Below are 20750 nucleotides of genomic sequence, written 5' to 3'. Positions count from 1 at the left end.
ATTGCTTCGAATACACCTGAGGCATTCCCCTGTTGGTGCCTCACAAATCCAACAAACCCAAACATTTTGTCTACTTCAAATCTGACCCACAAGTATTGCATGAGAAAGAACGCAAGAGATACTTTACATTGACTGATATGCTGCTTACGAGGCTTAAATAAAAGAACTTACCATAATGCTTTACCGAAAGTCCACATGGGCTGGGCCATTTCTCACACTCGACCTAACACTCGTCTCACAGGAAACATACTGTATCGCATCCGAAGTCGTTCATAGGCGGTAAGTAGTTTCTAACCAAGACTTTGACAGCAAAAGGGTATGTCGAGTTCAAAGCTGGGAGTACCAGAAAAACACACAAGACTCAGTAGTGTTATGAAATGTTATATCTAGCAAAGTCCTTCAAGAGCACTGTACTGAATACACGTACCAGAAATCGAAGGTTGCCCTATTACACGTACTGAGCACTTACTCCGTCCCTTATCAAAGATGCGAGGGAACCGACATGCATACCAAAGGACTTCTTTGTCCCTAGGATGTACACCCAGCACACAGTAGGCTCGTTTGTGCCACATCAAAACAAGCGAATAGTGAAACGCCTCTTCAGCAGGTCGTGATCAATTCACTTTCTGGGCTGTCATCCGTCAAACCTACCTGAAATGCGTTGACGTTCTTCCCAGGAGTGCGATCTATAAAGCGTTTTACCAAGTCGGCAGTCCGAGCATCGGACCAGACTATCGCCGGAGCGAGCGGTTTTCCAGTAGACTGATCCCAAACAATTGTGGTCTCTCTTTGATTCGTCACACCGATTCCAGCCACATCCTAAAATAGGTGGGAAAGAAAAGACGAGATCATGGATTTGAACAATTCTTGTAGCCTATGTCAGATACCTCCATCTCTGGTTAATTTTTTGTTCCCAGAATCACGGAATGAGTTTCAACCCAACCGTCCGAGTCTAGATCGACGGATATTTGGGATTTCTACAAGTTATTTATTTTGTTATGCTTAGCAAATCCTCAGGAGCACATCTTTTTGGTCACTGTGCTATATGAGTATGATTATAGTAGGAGAATAGTTATTAGATCATTCTTCAGCGCAAACACAAATCAATTCAGAGAAGCCGCGTAAGGCTAGTGATTATGTGGCAAGTGAGGACGGAGGATTGAGTGATTTTTCACACCTTTGAGCAGGTTTACTGTCAGGACGCGCCCAGACATGAAAAAGCTCATGTACAGAGGATAACGCATCCCTAAGTTCACCATCGGTACGACACGTTTCGGATAACAGCTGCGTTGGTGGAGCTCACCAAACACGCCTTAGCAACATACGACCTCTGGGATGCGACTGAAAGTGTTCACGACCGGAACATCACCATTAGCTGTACAGGACGAACAACTGAACGACCATATTAGGCCGTTTAGTCATCCTGTATATTTACGCAGAAGCTCTGTATGTTTCGTCCTGACAATATAGCGGTGTCCAGGGCTTTCTGTCCTCTCCTTATTGCGTAGTCTGGCAGGCTCAATACAGGCGTAACCAACAGACGGCCACCTCACTATAAAAATTTATTAACAATTTTTTTTCGGTTATCATGAAGTGCCATGAACCGATCACAGGTATGTTACAAATACTTATATGGCTTTGGGGTTCCACTTGTAAGTGTTTGCCAAGAGAGTATTTCAGAGCTCGTGCTAGATTCTAGTAGCATGGCAACTATGCACCGGTTGGGCAGCCGAATGATTGTAATCATTTTTAACATTAATATTAGACATTTGGTTGTTGCTACATTTACCTGAGCTTAGTTAAACTCATGGACGTTGATCCCAACGAGTGTCCGTTTATGCATATTTAGCAATAGTAAAAGGACAAATCACCAGCTTAAACCGAACGAAACATGAGGTACCGATTCTTAGGCGGTTAACAGTTAAAAACTATTCGTCATTGTGGTTACTTTACAAGAACGGATAGAAGAAAATTCATGTTGCACTACAATTAATTGAAAACTCACATCAACTGAGCGTTTCTTCGCAGTTAATTGCTTGGTACATTCGTTGAGACAGCTTAGAGTTGTGTCATAGAGTTGATTCGCGTCCAGTTCGATCCAGCCGGAGGATGGATATGTTGGTGTCACAGGGACTTGATGTGAGGCGACTACTTCTCCAGTTGTGGTAGAGAAAACGAGCACTCTTGAGCTGCTAGTGCCTTGGTCTATGGATACAATCAGCCTCTCCATTTTTCGAGGAGAAGGGAGTTTTTAGGAGGCTGGAAAAAAGAAAGAAACTTGTCGTTTCGTGAACACAAGTAACATAGACAAACCCTTAAGAACCAGTAGACGGTAACAGCAGCATTTGACTCTACGAGTAGTGAAGATAGTCACTCATTATCAGATCACATTGTGCAGATCACATATGGCACACAAATACGTGATCACATACGTGATCTGTTGTTACAGACAGAGTCGGATGTCGAGAGCAAATAACAAAAGTTTTGATTGGAGCCTGATAGTGACACTGAACGGATCTAAGCGCTTTTGTGGAATACACTGAATATGCCAGCAAAATCAATTCAACACTTTATCGAGTACATAAACTTTTCTTTGAAAGTTCTACTTCTTCCCTTGAAAGATCTTCACGTGACCACTTGATCTCGATTACTTTATCGACCCCACATTAATCACAAAAGCATCCCTGATATACTAAAACCGCGTGATTCGACATGAGACATGTTTATTCCAAACTGACAACATGATGGTACCAGCAGTCATTTAGCTACTCCACCTGTGTGTCACTTCTTGTAGTCCGCCTGTTATGTTACGTCACACCCTCATCAGACACCATTCATCCTACCACAGCTGTACCGCACTCTACGATGGTATGCTGCAAAGTTTGTGTGCCACCGTACCTAATTTCCAATCTACCGTCTGTACCCCGTCTGCAGGGCCTATTCTTACTTGTCTTGTCCTGACCTATAAGGTCGCACAACCAATGAACATCACGAGACTTCAGTAGTACGGACAATATGAACTCAGATCAGTCCAAACGAAAATCAGTCTTCAAAATATGATCCAGGTCCATGTTAATAATTCGTATCACAGCCTGTACCCTGCATGCAAGACCTGACACTTACGGGTCAGTGATGTTCAGTAGCCTGAAATGTTTAAATTAAATTTTAAAGATCTAGTCGTGCCGGATTCATGGAATTCTTTATATCTCTCCATGACATTGGTCAGTTAGCATTTTACCCCAGAAATGAAGTCAGTCCACCCAGAACTCACTGAAAGGACGTAGCTCTATACGTTAGTGGCGTTATGCCCTACCTACAACCGAGTTAATCACACCGGACGTAGCTCTATACGTTAGTGGCGTTATACCCTATCTACAGGCCAGCTAATCACACTGATTGGAGCTGAACGGCATGATCTTCAACTATTATTACGGATGGTCACGGCCTCGAGTGTCCCTTGAAAATGTGGAGATGGACAACCTTTTCACAAACATAAAATGGACGGATGGGGAAGACCCTCCGTCTTGTTTGGTGCCCTGATTGACCTCATCGCTCCAGGGGCTAACTAAAAGCTTGGCTTGCTACAGTCAGATCCTATACTGATTGTTTGTGAGTTTGGATAACTTCAGAGAGACCCCAATGCTTTCCCGACATAATGCAACCCAGATGGCTGTTGAAAGCTCTCCCTCAGCCCACTACGAGCTTCACTCTTTTCCTCCACGTTTCCCTCAATCTCGTTTTCTTCTCGAACAGCAAACTTCCCACCAGTGGCAAAGCACACTCAGTTGGCGATAAAGTCGATGTCAACGAAACACTCAAATGAATTTCCACTAAATTCCTCGCTTATGACCTTCCTCATCTGAATGCAAAGCACAAGAGCCGTCACACGTTTCTGTCTCGTCTGCGCATATCATTGGCTTACTGTGATTTGAACGCCGGTCACTGAGCCATTTTGCCTCAGCAAGTAAATATTTGGACTTTTGTGCGATGTTTGTACATTTTACCGGCACTTGAAATGACGACACAGCTGTTTCGGACCCACCTTTCAGGAATTTCCCGTGACATGAACAAAGGCTCAAACGATCTCGCTGCTACGAACAAGTAGTCGGTTTTTCGACAGGTTTCAAAGATCTCTGACGCTATCTTACCTGGATCGATGATTCAAATGACTTCACCATGCAGTTGCAGACATTGGCACAAGGATCACCTCATATCACGTGACCAGAATTAAAGGCAGGGATACGAACTGCTAATAAGCTTTCATGCGAATGTGGTATGTGCTTATCAGAACGGTACTGCCGAAACAGGGGATGATTGCTCAAAATAGGGTTATATGGAAGCGAATTCAAGGAATCAAACCATTACAAAACAATCTCTCAAAACTACAAAATTAAATGGGTGAGTGAAAATTAAAACCAGATGTTTTTCGGCATTATGATATGCATTCCCCAGAAACCTTCAAATGTACATGATCGGGAGAATTCCTTCAGTTCATTATGAAATCCCTACCCCTCATTCTGACTGCGCTAACCCGTCGGTTAGTGTCAGAATGTCAAGCAGGTGAACAGAAGAGTTGTTGTTAAAACAACAACAAACACAGCATTAAATTAGTGCACTTGATGGAAACAGTTGACAAATCTTTTCTTAGTTACTGAACGCACTACTCGTTAAAACCCTTTGGCATTCTTTTGACTCATCAGGCGCGCGCAGTTTTTCTGAGTTTCGGTCAAACTAGTATACTACTCATGTCTGAGTGGATAATATCTTCCCACCCTGCTGCCATTTTGACGGGTGCCCACAAGTGTTGCCATGTAAGTACGTTAGGCCAGTCTATCAAGATGGCCATGTTCACTCCAGTCAGAAAAGCTCCCTTGCTGTCATGGGACTGAAGAATATCACTAGTTAGGTTAACTTTAAGCTTGGAAAGTTGAGTGTCAAATCTGCACTGTTGTACCGCGTTAGTCGGCCATTCTGAGAGAATATTCTCCTGGATCTAAGAATGCAACGTTATCTTTTCGGTTGTTTACAAGATCTTTCTAACAAGAGACAACTACCCTGTCTGTTGAAAGTCCATTTGCACGATTGGCTTGTTTTCGTTGTTGAGTTGATCAACCTCACGTGTTTTTACCCATAAAGAAGTCTACGTGTTTTCAGTGTCTCAAATAATTGAGACTTGAAATACGTGATGTATAGATTATGGATTGCTGAAAACAGAATCAAAACAGTGATTTTAGACAGCAGATAAACTGTGCACATATGCAGCCGATCTGAAACAACCAATGAGCCGGCGATTGCAGCTCAAGAAGATACGGTCATCCAGCTAACCGTAATCTGTCCTTCGAATGACAGAGGTGAACTAACCAAGCAATTAGTAATAACAGATTTTTTCTGAAATTTCCCAAATCTTTTCAAAGTAATACGATGATGCTAAACATGCCCTGCAATTCTCTGGAACTCTAGATGAATACAAAACTTGATTACGTCTGATTAAACTCGATAGCCTTTCTAAAGTGTTTTTAAGCCGTTCGAGGGTTTATCGATGGCCCCAATGACTTTAGTTTAACCAGATTCAGTGTCCAGTTGAAGGAAAGCCGAAGCAGCATCAGTGCCATAGTTCTCACTACCTAAAATGAACGTGTTAGAAATCTCACCTTCTGTCTCAAATAAGTGGAAGGTAGATAAAATCAGTTTTCCCAAATCTTTTCAAAGTAATACGATGTTGCTTAACATGCCCTGCAATTCTTTGAAACTCTAGATGAATGCAAAACTTGGTTACGTCTGAATAAACTCGATAGCCTTTCTAAAGGGTTTTTTAAGCCGTTCAAAGGTTTACCGATGACCCCAATGAATTTAGTTTAACCATATCCAGTGTTCAGTTGGAGAAAAACCGAAGCAGCATCAGTGCCATAGTTTTCACTGCTTAAAATGAACGTGTTAGAAATCCCACCTTTTGTCTCAAATAAGTGGAAAGTAGATAAAATCAGCCGGAGGCTTCACACAAGCTACAAGTAAATGGCAAAACGAAAAATATTCATCAGAACGGACAGGATGTTTGACAAATACGGTTAGTCGCGATGGTGCCAATGTCTGTGCAAGGCAGTTCCAAATACGGTTTTTCACTTGTAGCTGCTTAAATTCACCTTTTCAAAAGTGGCTACAATCTCACATTCGGTTGTCTTCTGCAGTCCTCTTAGAGCCTCATAAGTATGGCAACATGCATTAAGCAAGTGTGCTAAAACTGAAAAAAATCTGTACGCGTTTTCCCCAAGCGGAATGTGTAAAGACATTAGTCCAGGTAGTTTCATCTCCAGATCAATATTTCTTTCTTCACGGGAACTAGTAAACTGGCAAAGCAACTGCGGATGGTATGACAGCGTCACCTGTCCTTTTGGTGTTGCCAGATAAAACAGAAGGTGACCTATCTCTACGCTGCATCAAACCTCAGGTGCATTTCTTGATATTTCGGACCTATACTGAAGCAAAGGTTTGTAGCAAACTTTCTTCTGTTCTTGTGGTTCGCTAATAAACAAATAGAATTTCATTACGGTAGCATGCGAACTATTCAAAACAAGTGTTTAGTTTTTTTAACTCTTCTGACGCCTGAACATAATTCACCCCGAATCCTCCCAAGACATCACCTCCAGATGATCAACTTTGAGTCGAAAATATCCACATGTATTGTCTTGAAGTTATAGACTGACTTTTCCTGGGTCATCTTCATCCGATCCATAGATAAACGAAGAGGAATCTGCAGTAAAAGCGGTCCTTTTTCACCACATGTTATCTTTATTGAGACAGTGGGAGCAGTGGACCACGCGGTAAAATAATCGTTATAAGTTGAACGTTCTCTGACAAAATATATGCGGTTGATTGATGCACGATCCACAGAAAGGCTCTATCGAATTTACGACCATCAGAAGGAAGGAGCTAATTCTCTCCAAATCCAACGAGTGTTTTACTCATGTGTTGGCCCATAGGACCGGCCATTAGTTTCCCAAGAATTTTTTTGTTTATCTAAAACCGTTTGGCCTTCTACCATAAGTGGGTTTTCAACGATGTTTGGTATAATCGAGAGTTCGCTCTGCAAGTAAAGTCAGCATATGACGAAAAGCACTGTACAGACTATTATAAATTATCATCAGTACTCATAGCACGAACCTCTGGAAGTACTTGGACTAGTTAATCACACCGCCTTCAGGTATTTGTGACCGGACAGCTTAGTCTTCGACGGCTAGCAGGAAGGTCACGGTTTCGAATCGCTCTAAAGAATTTTCACTGCAGATGATTCCCGATAAGGGTAAAGCACAGGGACAGCACTCGTCGGCTGTTTAGCATGAAAAGAAACCCATGATTGAATTTTCCATATTTTTTCATACTATCCGCAAACTCTTAGTGCCCCCTGATGACCAGAAGGAATCTTCCTAGTTCCTAGTAGAGTCTCATCAAGCTGGAGGCAATGATATGGTGCGATGACATTTACATTGGCTGCTTTCCATACATGCTCATATGGACTCCCAATGGAACCTTGAGATTCACACTAAATCTCTTATGTACTGTGCATCCGCCTGAATTGGGACGCCAATGATGCATGACGGCCTAAAGCACCAGTGGATGCCGGAGTAGGGGAAATCGTACGTAGCTTCAGTCAGCCTAAGTTCAGCCCAAGAAGCTGTTTCGTCAACAAATGGCTAAATATCTCTCGAAGGTGCGACGGCCTGAGATAGAAACCGATGTTCATGGAGAACGCGAGGCTTCATGACTGAAAAGGTTATTCTACTGATTGAACATGTGAGTAGTATCTGGTTGAGCATTAAGCACCCGATGAATGGCTAATATAGAAATTATTTAACCATTTTTGGATGTTTTTCATGGTTAGTCAGTAGTACAACAAAGTCCGGGGTAGTCTGAAGATGCTGACTTTTCAAAAACTGCGTCATGAGGTTTTTAATTTCCGTATTCGAAGCCTGTCTTCCTCTCATCAATAGGGGCTCTAATGATAGTCAGCGTGGACATCGAACAACCCATATAGAAATCGGTTAGATTTTTATTCGATTGTACTTCGGCTGAAGGCAGGGCAAAAATTGAAAAGGTGAAAATGAGAGTACGGATACCACTTACTCAAAGTACTGACAGGAACCCTGACGATGTAGACATTACCGCTGATGAATTTCAATTTATACACCATAACAATACAATGGCGACCATATTTACGTGCACAATTGTGCGTGAATTAATTTGGATGTGACAGCCGACGACATCAAAGTTTGGCGCACCAACACCAAGCAACAACAACAACAACCAACCGATCGATACAATTACCTTTGAGGCCGGAGACTGGAAAAGATAACATGAAAAAAATACATACCAGCGTAATTCAGACTCGCGAAATAGTGAGATGTGAAATTGTACTGATCCAGGAATGTAAGTGATTTTGTAGGTAGTAGTGGAGTCGGGAAGACGTATGACATGGAGGACTACTCATCTGGGCTGATTTCTTGATTCACTTTCAGCTTTGTCACCTGGTTATCTACTTCTTGCAGAGAATGGGAGAAATCTGGACCGCAGGTTGTTTCCTCTCCATAGTGGAAACTTTCACGCTCGGTTAGAAGGTTCTCTTACAGTGGATATGGGTTAAAATACTAGCTAATACATGGGTGGGAAGAACAAACAAACTTTGATTGAGCTCTGAAGTAGAGTTTCTGAAGAGCCAGCATGTTTTTCCCGACTTGGTAGGGTCGGAGAGTTTAGCAGCAGAAACGTATACTCAATCAGCTGGCACAGTACACTTGATGCTTTAATTAGTTCAATCGATAATTGTTCCATGAGGTGCAACGCACCAAATGATACCGATTTAGAACTGGTCCATGAGATTTCATTTTGAATTGATATATTTCGAGGACCACTTTTAAACTCATTCTAATAGCTACGGTAGGTATACCCAGGCATGGATTGCTCCATTCACGCAAGCCAAATTGGGTTGCTTCTACAGTGATATTCGCCTCTTCTGCTTTGATCTCTGGCCACTACAGACATATTCGTACTTGAAATGGCTGGATTCAAAAACGTGACTCTATTCTATGATAAGTGAAACTACTACTTGAACTGGAGTAGATTTATCACTGGTGCCTACCAACACATAACGTTCACCAGAAAACATCGCCATACACCGAACGAAGAGACTGGTTACCCAGGTTCCACAATGTACCTGGTCTTCTTAATATTGTGACAAGGTTATCCTCCAGGTAGTGGTAAGATAAACCATTGGTCGACTAGCCAGATTGGGTGTTGAACCATCATGCATTCCTGGACAAGTACATGGTCTAACAATAGACCAGAGGAACCGTGGCAATTGTGAGCAATGTGGAGCTTAATCGGCCACCTGTTAAAATACAATAGGATTCTAGTCTTCAGGTTCATGTGCAGTGAAATTCGTTAGGTTGGAATGCCAGCTAAGGTTGTTGATCCAGGCTACAGATATTTTACAGGTATCAACAACATCAGCTGTCATGCAGGTGATGTTGTTGATTAGGCGTGCCACATTCGCAGGTGACCAAACTCAGTATTATGGGGGATCAATGCGAGTCAGTTAGCAGACATGCGGACTCGTTAAATAGCATTGAATTTTGCAAAGACGCCACTGTAGCCGTCCGCCCTATTTAAAGTCAGACCACAGTGGTATAGTCAAGTGATGATATTAATGGCGAAATGAGCAAACAGGAGCAAGTACCGAAAAATTTAAAAGGTACTGCCATGACAACAGAAAAGCGAGATAGAGTCAAAGATATAATGGTTATTCTAATGGCGCCTGGAACGTGTAAATGCTGAAAACAAAGACAGTGGTGATGTTGACTGAAGGTCTTAGATTAGCGTATTAGAAAGTTACTTTAAGGTTAAACTACACTGTCTGAAAATTTCATACTGCATTTGACTATAAACGGAATTGTTTAACCAAAAGCCCTGCTAAAATCTCTGTTATACCTTTTACGAGGAAGCAAATTAGTACTCCCCTATCAACAAAATAAATGTATTTTTGTGTCCATGATCTTTCATTTTCCCCACATTATTCACGTCATTTCCCACCCTTCGTTGGTACAACTATAAATTATTTACCAATTAAATGGACGTAGTAGTCTATAAGGTGACTTTCCTGCAGGGGACCCAAAACGCAAAGTCATTTCCGACAATGGGGCTGGGTGACTCACATCACAATCGCTTATCGAGCTTGCGATCTGTTCATCTGAAAATATATGTGGCGCAAATCTGCCAACTAAAAACTTACCGTGGTGCCTGGAAATGACTAAAGCTATGGTTTCAAACAAGTGCATTGTCAGAATTGGGAGATTGTTTTGATGCCAGAAACATATAGAGCGATCGATGTGAGAAAGATGGTTGAAGCCGGATAGAATAAAGTTGTCTACAGATATATGATAAACGGGCGCTCCCTTGGATTTAATTTTGTTATTAGTATGTTCCTAGGACGTGATATATTCGATTTTTTATGTCGCATCTTCCCACCTAGATTCAAAACATCATTTCTCTGCTACCCTGACTTTATTTTCAGGGTATTGAAAGCTCCATATTTTGACTCACCAAATTGAAAAACTCCGGGGAAATCTAAGAACCAACTACACTTGTTCAATCCATATATGATGCAACAAAATGTTTGACTTGCTAAAATATATTACTAAAGACTGAATTACTTCCGGCCATTATCTGGAACAGTCTGAGATTGCTTCCCGTGATTCCTGTTATTAGCCTGTATGAGTTTGCGCTTTACTGTAGAAGGCCAACACCAAGTTTAGTAGCCTTAGTGCAAACCGTCCAAAGCAACAGTGACAACACAGTATCGCCTCGACTAAGGTATATCTCTCATTTGGTATATTTGCAAGACATCGTTTCTGACACCATGCAAAATAAGGCAAGACAGGTTTCCGATGAAGTGACAGTGTTGCATACCGTAAAACCGTATTTTTGCACTGTAGCTCTGTAAACAAAACTCGCAGTACAAATGGAAGAAAATAAGCAACAGTACTTAATAGAACTCGAGTAATCCCCCCCCCGTTTATAGCTGATCAACTGACCGAGTAACTAAAGAAATGCCTTGCATACAGTTTGTCTATTTTGCAGGAGTCTAAGTCGAATATCGAGTATACCTGACTCCATTAACTGGCACTAATAATTGAAACCACCTCGTTTACCCAAATGAAATTTTACAATCCACAAAATGGAATGTAATGGAACGCTACTTTGGAATAGAACTCATCAGCCAACTGCTGGAAAAGCAAAGTAACCTCCGAACAAGGTCCTCTCTCATCACTAAGGTCGGGGAATGGGATTAGAGGCATCATCCAATTTTTGATTTAATAACTGTTTACAGGATAAACGCGTCAAACACCAAATAGTGGGCTGCTTTACTAAACGCCGTTCTAGGTTTTAGCAAGTCATTTTTCTTGTTTTGTCTTAGATTATCCACACCAGTGGATATTGTTGGACTCGCTTGGTGAAATATCTTATAGTTTGGTCAGTTCGTAAGGCCGAGCATAGACAGTGGAGAAGAATTGTGTAGCCACTTGACGAAAACCAAATTTGAGCAGGTAAAAGATTAACGGCTGATCGGTGAATGATATTGATTTTACCCACACTGGAATTATGTCAGCTATACGATAGGTCAGTTTTTCACCGAAAAAAGTCAATAACAAATGGAAGACTGATGAATAATTACTTTGCGGGGACTGTCATGCTCGTATCCCCCGAGTGGGTGGGGCGCAAGCTATTCTGTCGAGTATGAGCACTTTCAATATAGTGAACGTCAGGGTCAAGCTTAATAAGCAACCTGCAGTCATCCAACGTCTTCGGGAAAAAGTTGCCTGAGATGGCTACTAATGTGCTCCTCTGTCATTTCTGGTGCTTATGTTCGGCTGGATCCAGTGACTAAACGATGACGAGGGCACCTGTCGGCTTGGCTGATGAAAACAAAATAGAAACGACCACTTGCTCAATCCTGAGATACTTGATGGCTTCAAATAGCAGTGTTGAACTGTAGTGTGTTTCATGCCATATCGGGTACCGGTTTGATGGTACAATATTTTCAAATGTAACCTACGCAAGACAGAGTCATTTTCTCTCCAACTCTGGACGCAAACTTGTGTAAGCAAAAAGCAGTTAGTTAATTCCTTAGTCTAAGGCCACCGTCGTCAAGGACAGTTTGGCTTTTGGTCTGCACCCTGCCATCTGATTTTCGTCACGATCACTCTGTGAACAATTTCATGAGGTCGGTAACGGGTTGACTCCTGTGATTCAATCTATGCCTCTCATACAGTTGCTCACTAATTAGGATTTTGTATCATTTTCCTTTCACATCCTGTTAAAGTAAGCGGTTCAAAGAAAATGGCGCTCAAGGTGATTTTCGGCCTGCAACTTCAATCTTTATGACAGCAAGGTTCATACTAAATTGCACATTAGTTTCTGTAGTTCTTACGTGGCCAGAATTCACTATCTATACAGGCACTCATATTAAATCATATTCTTTTCTTCATAGGTATGCAATCCGAGACAGATGAATTGTATTAGATATTTAGACAACCTTTAAGGATTTTCAAGTTATGACATTCGGGATGACATGTTATCCGGGAAACTGCCTCCACAAAAGACACCCTCTATCTTGTGTACACTTACGTCATCGCACACACCATCGCAAAATCGATCATCAGACAAGAAAATCAATCAAAACGATGGTAAGATTCTTCATATTGAGACAACACAGAAGCTAGGTTTTTCCTCTTGATGCCGAAGCTATTACACAGAACATATTTTCTCATTAGATCGATACTGATGATTTCAAGCACCAGCACGCAGAGCATTACCGATGTTTTTTTTCATTTGAGATCCGTTTCGTTTGCTGACTGATTGTATAGGGAGAATTTTACTATTGTATGTTGGTGTACAATATGTCTATTTTCACAACTATGTCGGTCAACATCAGAAAAGTCAAATACTCTTCTGTAGATCCAACTTCTGTCTTACAGAACCCAGTGTGGCGTGAAATATATTTCGGACAAGTTGTCGACATTGTTTAGCAACTGGGAATCCTCGACATAAAGGTGCACGCACTGTAGAAGTTCGAAGAGAAAACTCTGCTGAGTCATTGACATGACCGTCGGATAGTCAACAAGCACACCGATTTAAGGGGGTTGCAGCAAATTACCATTGAATTTTTCTTACATTTTCTTTGCCAAAGTAACTTTGATGATTAACTTTATGACCAGTTGCCCCGCTGCGTGTGGTACACGTCCTAGTCCACAAATGTCTAAGCTGAATTTAGCTCAGTATTATCCATGGAACTTCTGTTGTCGAAACTTTGGGAGAAATTGTGGCACAACTGGTACTGCATAGATACACAAAGCGACGGAGTTGTCAGAGACAGACTGGCGAACAAAACGAGTTTAAACGTGGTTGAGGAAATCTCACAACGTTGAACATGACGGCAATGAACTGCACACAAAATTGCACTTGGAAGTAGTGAGGCGTAAAGGCAGGAATACACCACTACAATCTATGCTAATGGAGCCGTAGGTATCAAAGTCCCTAAGGCCTGCATAATGTTTGGCGGTCATTCGGAAACAGCTTCCCGTTGGTACCTTTGTTCAGCTGAAAACATGCATCCATCCCTAATCTAGTTCGGGATTGATAGTCTACCTATATCAAACGTGTTTTAGATAACACTCAAATTTCTGCACCTTTGCAGCAAGCAGTGCGGCATCAATCAAAGTCACGCATCACATTTTTTAAACACATGTCAAAACAGATGTCTTATTTTTAGCGAAAAACACTCACCTGTATACCAATTTCGTATTGCTAGGAAACTCTATCAAAACCCAGTAGAATTTCTCATTTGTAACGTTTCTAAGCGACTGAATGAGCTGCACCAGACTGCCTCATGTTTTAGTTGGTGCACTATTCGATATATCGCGATACACTGTACAGAATTAATACATTACTCAAAAAGTTGCTGGAAGGAAGAGTGAAGCCGGCCGTTGGCTCTCGAAGAGTTGCCAGCATCCTTATGAGTAGTGTGTTGCGCTATACATGTTTCATGTTTTGCTTATAGTTGAAACGTCATTCTGTCCCTTGTGATATTTTTCAATATTCGACAGGGTTTATGTTTGTGACTTATGAATCGGTTTTTACGAAAGGCAAGTGCCTTTATTTGATACTCTCCGCATAGACGCCCTCCAATTTCTGGTTATGCTGCTCGGAGTTGCCAATCCGAAGTAGAGCCATTTTTACCTTATCTTGTATGAACACACAAAAGACAGTTGTCCAAATAGAGAGAAAATTAATTTTGTAAAAGTTACAAACAGTAATTTGTTTTTTTACCCTAGTGCTCTATTTCAAGATTGGATGACATCAATGATGGTGGACACGGCTAGTCACCGCATCTTCCTTCGGATACGCTTATTCCTCAAGTTAGCGGTTTTTATACACGTACTTCAAACGAAGTAGACGTCGTTGAGAAGCAGTTTGAAACAGTTTATTTGTCAGAACAAGTTTTGCCGTGACCGAACTAGGGGATAATAGTCATTTGTAACGCAAATGCATCTGCATCAAACGTAAATCTCGTACACAATTCCTTCACCACCTGATAATTAATTGATCGAGTACTGATAAATCGAGAAACGGGGAAGAAAATCAAACCACCTAAGGAATTTTGTGCTAGAAATCAGCTAGGTGGCCCAGATACAGAAAACCAAGATTGAATCACCTGCCTCAGCACTTCTGGGAGCTTAGACGTAGCACACTACGCAAAGGTTGATGAAACTCTTCGACAGCCTGCAACCAGTTTCATGATATCTTAAAGATCGTCCCAACTGAAACGTGAAGCGGCCTTGTGCAGCAAATTCAACTGAGGCTGGATTATGTAGTCTCCCGTCAAAACCAAATTAGAGTATTTGCCAACTACCATCCGATATGGGTTGAGGTTCGACATGAGATTGATTGAACCTCGAGGACCGCCCCTACCTGATGGGCCCTGAGAAGGGAAAAACCAGTCGAAAGCTGCCGAAGGGGTATCAACAATCTTATGAATAGTGTGTTACATCTGGGCATTCGGTTGTGACATATCCAATATTGTACCAATTGAAATGTGAGGCGGTCTTGAGACGCACATCCCGTTGACGAAGAACATCATAAACAGGCGACTCAGCTGGATTCAGTTGAGCCTTCCAGTAAAACCAATTCATTGCGAAAATGAGATTACTGAGTGACTGTGAGTTTATCAAACGAGCGCATTCCATGTTTCATGCATGTTTCAAATTGAATACAATGGGTCATCTACCATCATCATTCGCACAAACAAAATTCCCAGGAAGTTTGCATTCATTGAGGTTCCGCTTCACGAAATAAGTCAGCAAATTTTTCGTACGTACATTCAAAATGTCCACACGCCATTTACCTCAACCCGGCTTTGTAAGTTAACTTTACGCAATTTAGTCAGACTCATTAGGATGTCACCCGGTTTAAGTTTAAGTGTAATGACAGCAAGCAAATAATCAAACAACACCTCGGGCCTATGTCATCTGTCATCCTTGTGAATTGGATCGCAGGGACTTGGTGATTCGAAGAACAAACGTGTCCTCCGAGATAAGTAGGAAAGCACCACAGACATGTCAAATGGGGCATATCACTTAGGTTTAGTTTTATCTTCCCTTAAATGAGAAAATAAACATAGTCTACAGTTCTAGGCATCGCTGCTGTAGAACACTGCTTCTACACACACACAAATCTGAGCATCCATGTGGGTGATTACCTTAGAAAGTGATCAGCGTTGACTGTGCAAATTCCATCATCCAAGTGATGATCGCTGTTGTGCGACTTTGGAAACAAGAGCTAAAGACACAAACACCTTTATGTAGACTCCTGTGACTTATGTTCCCTCAGCTCAACAATTATTAATCGAAGGAATTTCTGGCAAAACCATAACGCTTCGAACAAACCAACAGTGCGGTTAGCTGTAGTGTTTTTGTCACCTTGAGACATATGGAATTCCAAAATTATGATAATTTTGCTACAAAGGTCTTCACAGAGTGAGTTGCGAATAAATTTTTTCCTGGTTTCGAAATCGTCATTCTTATGTGCACGCGTGATGATAAAAGGAGAAGCTGCCTTATGTTTGCGTTCATACCAACTCAAAGATCCAAAAACTCAAACTGCCGTGAGGATTCACTTCTTCTTAAGCATTGTAACATCACAGTAAGTCCGCGGTCAACACTGATCGCGAGTACGTTCTAATAAACTTGAACTTTTAGTATATTGCGGCAAACAGGCCATTATCTCATAGCCTTGCAGCCTTTTCCCGTAATGTTTGAACCCTTTTTCCAGCAAACATGCCATCAATACATGTTTGGAGTTGAATTTTTGCGTAATATTTTGTGTCATATTCAGCGTTTTCACAGATCAGGGCGACCTGTGCCAAAATGCCCATCAATTTTTCTATGATCGCCCTCCTAATCGCGTTACCCGCAGGCTTCTTCGTCTCGCTACAGCCGGCCAGGCAGACATACCATGTTTTCCTGGGAAGACGTGGGACAACCAGCCACCAGTGTTGCCAAACTAATTTGGTCCAGCAGCAAACATCGTTAGGACCGAACGCTACCACTGAAGGGTGCCGTAGTTACGTAGAGAAATATTGGTGAAGGTCAGATTCGAACAGCGTTAACTGTTTTTTTTACAAATGTCGATAATTACTAATCAGTGAGTCCTATGGGCATCAAATTTTGGCAGCACTTCGAAGATTGATAAAAAAATAAAGACAAAAAATTCCCATCTGATTAATGTGGTGTCTAATACTACAGTATTCGTACTAATTTACCCTACCCTTTCGCTCTGAAGACTTTTCCCTTCTGAAAAGCTATTTTTTTCCGGTCTGGCTAATTTTCATGTTGGGCCGGGAAAAGAAGCCAAGGAGACGAAGAACTGACCGGAAAATTTTTGACTTTCTTTACTCTACTGCTTCCCGAAACACGGAGCTTTTTCCAGAAATCAGAAAATTTAATAACTTTTCGATGATTTATTTGCATTTATAGGTTTTTTGAAATTAGCGGGGAAATTAGCGATGAGTATGGAAACCCAAGATTGTCCCAAACCGTCGCCATTCAGAGTAAACACTTCTTTCTTCAGAAGGGGAAGGAATATGAACTGCATTCTTATCAAAGCAGGTTGTGACATTTTGCTTTCCGCAGTCATTTTACTGTTTACGGCGTGATATTTAACGGAAAGATCGATTTGGAGGGCAAAATGAGGAAGATCACATAGCTTGAAGTAGATGATCGATAGCCCCGAGAGACATACTGTGAAATCGAATAATGGATGTTGCGATTACTTCGTATAAGGCTTTTAATGATGAGTTGTCGCATCGCAATAAACAAGACGACAGTTTGAATTCTTTCAGTAGTGCACGGCAGCAGTTGGCTACACATACACTTCACTACAAAAGCCCATAAGTCAACTTGCCAGCCGTTCATCTGAGGTTGGGTTGCGCGTTCTGGCGATAGTCAGCCTGATACCTGGTCATGAATTTTGCGGGATATCGTACGCGCAAACCTGCAGTGACTCTGCCACACAAGCCAAAGTTACTATTCGAATAAATGTCTTTTTGGTCAAGCATTTATACAATATCCAAATTTTCCAAACATTAACTCTAGGGTTTCAACAAATACACTCGTTTGGTTTTGACGGGTGACCCACCTGGACTTCATCTGAATCTTTCGTTTACGATGTTCTTAGGCGATTGACTGTGCGGCACCGGGCCGCCTCATATTTCAGCTGGTACGGTATTCGGGATATTGCTGTACATTGTGTAGACGTAGTACACTATTCATGAGGCTGTTGAATACTCTCCAATAGCCCACGACCGGTTTCGCTCTTCTCGAGACTCATCCTGTAGACGCAGTGCCCGAGTTCCCGTTAACCTTATATTATACTTGAACCCAAATTGGAAAGATTTGGACAAATACACTCGTTTGCATATCATTTTGGGTCGTGGGCTGTCGAAGAGTTTTCAACAACCTTATGAGTAGTGTACTGCGTCTATTACGGTAAGGTTCATCGACGTGCAACCCAACCGCACATAGAAAAACCCTAATTCCTCGGTGTAAACAAAAATGTATCCATTTTTGCTTTCGAGCGTAAACGTTGTATTCTTTGCTTCTTCGAGCAACGTCACAAACTGAACTTTAACGACTAAAACCATATTTAACTCTGCAGCTGGACTGAGGTGAATATCCTTAAATGGCCTTAGCGAACGGCCAATTTCTCTGCTTCTTCAGTCGTATTTTTTTGCCGAAGAAGTGACGTGTTGGAGGTAAACTCATGACAACGCATAGATGCACATAGCTGCGTAGTGTGGCTAGGTGATGACCAGGATTTGCGGACACGTGTGCCAAATGCACCTCGCTGCGACATGGTCTTCGGCAGCTGAGTGTAATTTGTTTGACAGTTCCAAAATTCTAGCGAACTTGATGGTCAAGAACGATCCGAAGCTCTGGGCTCAAATTAATGAAATACCTCGGTAGCGGAGTGGAGCTGACCCTATTTTACGAATAATGCATGTACACTTGAGGAATAGCATGGATTCGTACAGATTTACATTTCTTGTGTGACAGTCTACCAAAGTATTATCACGTTTACTGACGCAAGTTGCTGCAATAATGGGTAAAAGTGAGGTATATCGATTATGGAGAAAACAGTCCAATAAACCACAGTAGAAATACAGAATTACTGATTGAGCTGGGCCACCAATTTCACATAATTAAAACATACCTTTCTTAGGACTATGTGATTCACCAGTGGCTTTTTGCTCGTTTGCGGTGTTATATTCGAACAAAACAGAACAATGCTTATAGCTTCATCTGTAGTCCGGGGATAAACTATCTACCGTGTCTAACGCCGAACCGGTCCACACGCAGGCTATGTTAGTCACCTGACCGCAAGCCTACCCCTCGACTCCGATTGGTTCTTATTTCACGTGGCCTACCGAGGATTAGAGGGATCGATCTGCTGTCATCCGATCACAACTTCGGGCATACGAATGGTGAATGGTCGTGTCGCCCAAATTAGCCACACGAAATCTAATGTAGCCGTTTTGATGACCGCTGTTAAAGAAACCATTGAGCTAATGGATGACATTCTTGTAGATCAGCGGAGACAGACGGAATGATACAAAAGTAAACTTCCCTCCACTTTCAGATATAAATCTGCCTGGCTGCAATAAACCAAAAAAATATGCCCAACAATTTGAAGATTATAGTAACAATTACGATATCCACCGACACTAAGCTTGTGAGAGTGCGCGATAAACCGGGATGCCTGGCTTCAGCCAAGCAGTTTCTTGCGCTATACACAGTATCTGAAGTTATGACCAGCTCCAAAAGATTGTGGATGCGGGATGACGGAATATGACTGAAAAGGGTTTCAGACTAAATTTTTCAGTTCATAAACATAAAGCGCACCCTGATGTGCGTTTGTATCATCTCGTGATATTCAGTGGTGCTGTATATTTTGTGAGTAAGATGACTGTTAGTATTGTGTTCGGTCAAGGGGCGTTTTCGTATTAGCATGCATCCGACTCTTGCCTCATTATCCACGCTGTAATGACCAAAGGCCCGGTCCCTAAATCATAACAGGGGCAAATATAAGTTCACTGACAGAAGAGCCAACTCCGTTACATATAGATTTTTCTTACAGAGCTTGTTATATGATGGAAACAACTCTTCAGTTGATACCTCCAAAAACGAACCAGATAATTTTCGCCTTCGGAAACACAGTGGGTAGATTTGGTCCTCAGATGTAGTTCCCCCATTTTATTTGAAGTCGGCATGATAGTATCTCATACGAAAGATAGGTGGACGGATTTTACGAATTTAGTGATAATATAAATCAACTGTCAGATAGATGACTGTTGTTCACGTCGCAGTATTTCATTTGAGGCACGACTGACAAAGAAACATAATGGAGACTCAGAACCACTGACCATGCAAAGATAAGCGCAAAATGATTGTGCCAAGACATCGTGTGTATCACATGTGACGGTGAAACAAAAATCTCTCTATTTAGCAAAATGTATAATCAGCCACCCGATAAATCTTGTGTATTGGATCATTTTGTGCGCGGTTACGGATGCGCCTTGGAGTCATGTTCGGATAGGGAGCTGGTATCAACATGCCATTCGAGAGTTTATGCTTCATTCTTCGATCAGAATGTTGGTTCTGCCAATCCCTTTCGCCTACATTGTTTTGCTGATTCCTAACTTCTTCCCTCCAACTGGTCGAAATGTTTTTTACAACTAATTCGTCCGTTTCTCATTGCAAGGTATTACGTGTCCACTATCCAAAAATCACTCTCCGTTACTCCTTTCTCTTATGCAGTGATTTATGTCTGCATGCGCCAACGTGTTCGTTTGTTGGTTCTCCGATTTCTTTCTCGGTTTTACTCATTGTGATGATATGCAACGCTTAGTTAATCGAACCGAATTACTTGGACAAGTGGTCGTAGTGACCGACCATGCAGAAGCTTTCCGTCTGCTTTTTGTCAGAATCACCTTGACTGACCCAGAAGAAATGAAGATTCATAAAGGAAACTACTCACAAGGTTGCTGAAAGCTCTTTGACAGCCCACGACCGGTTTCGCCCTTCTTGGGGCTCATCAGGTAGGCGCAGTCCCCGAGTTTCCGTCAACCTGATGATCTACTTGAACCC

At 41.8% G+C, this 20750-nt stretch overlaps 1 protein-coding gene across 1 annotated transcript in view; it reads right to left on the bottom strand.

The window, feature by feature from the left end:
- Positions 1 to 18916, bottom strand: part of T265_02631 (hypothetical protein) — a gene marked incomplete at both ends in the record, with an annotated part of 29789 nt that extends 10873 nt beyond the window's left edge. Inside the window, 3 exons of the mRNA XM_009166929.1 lie at positions 652 to 819; positions 2006 to 2259; positions 18817 to 18916. Coding sequence (XP_009165193.1) covers positions 652 to 819; positions 2006 to 2230 — 393 coding nt within the window. The remainder of the gene's footprint in view (positions 1 to 651; positions 820 to 2005; positions 2260 to 18816) is intronic.
- Positions 18917 to 20750: the final 1834 nt, after the last annotated feature.

Source organism: Opisthorchis viverrini (genome assembly GCF_000715545.1).
Source record: "Opisthorchis viverrini unplaced genomic scaffold opera_v5_33, whole genome shotgun sequence".
In the NCBI taxonomy this organism is placed as follows: domain Eukaryota; kingdom Metazoa; phylum Platyhelminthes; class Trematoda; order Opisthorchiida; family Opisthorchiidae; genus Opisthorchis; species Opisthorchis viverrini.
Note: the sequence above shows the minus strand (reverse complement) of the source record. Positions and strands in the feature narration are given on the sequence as shown.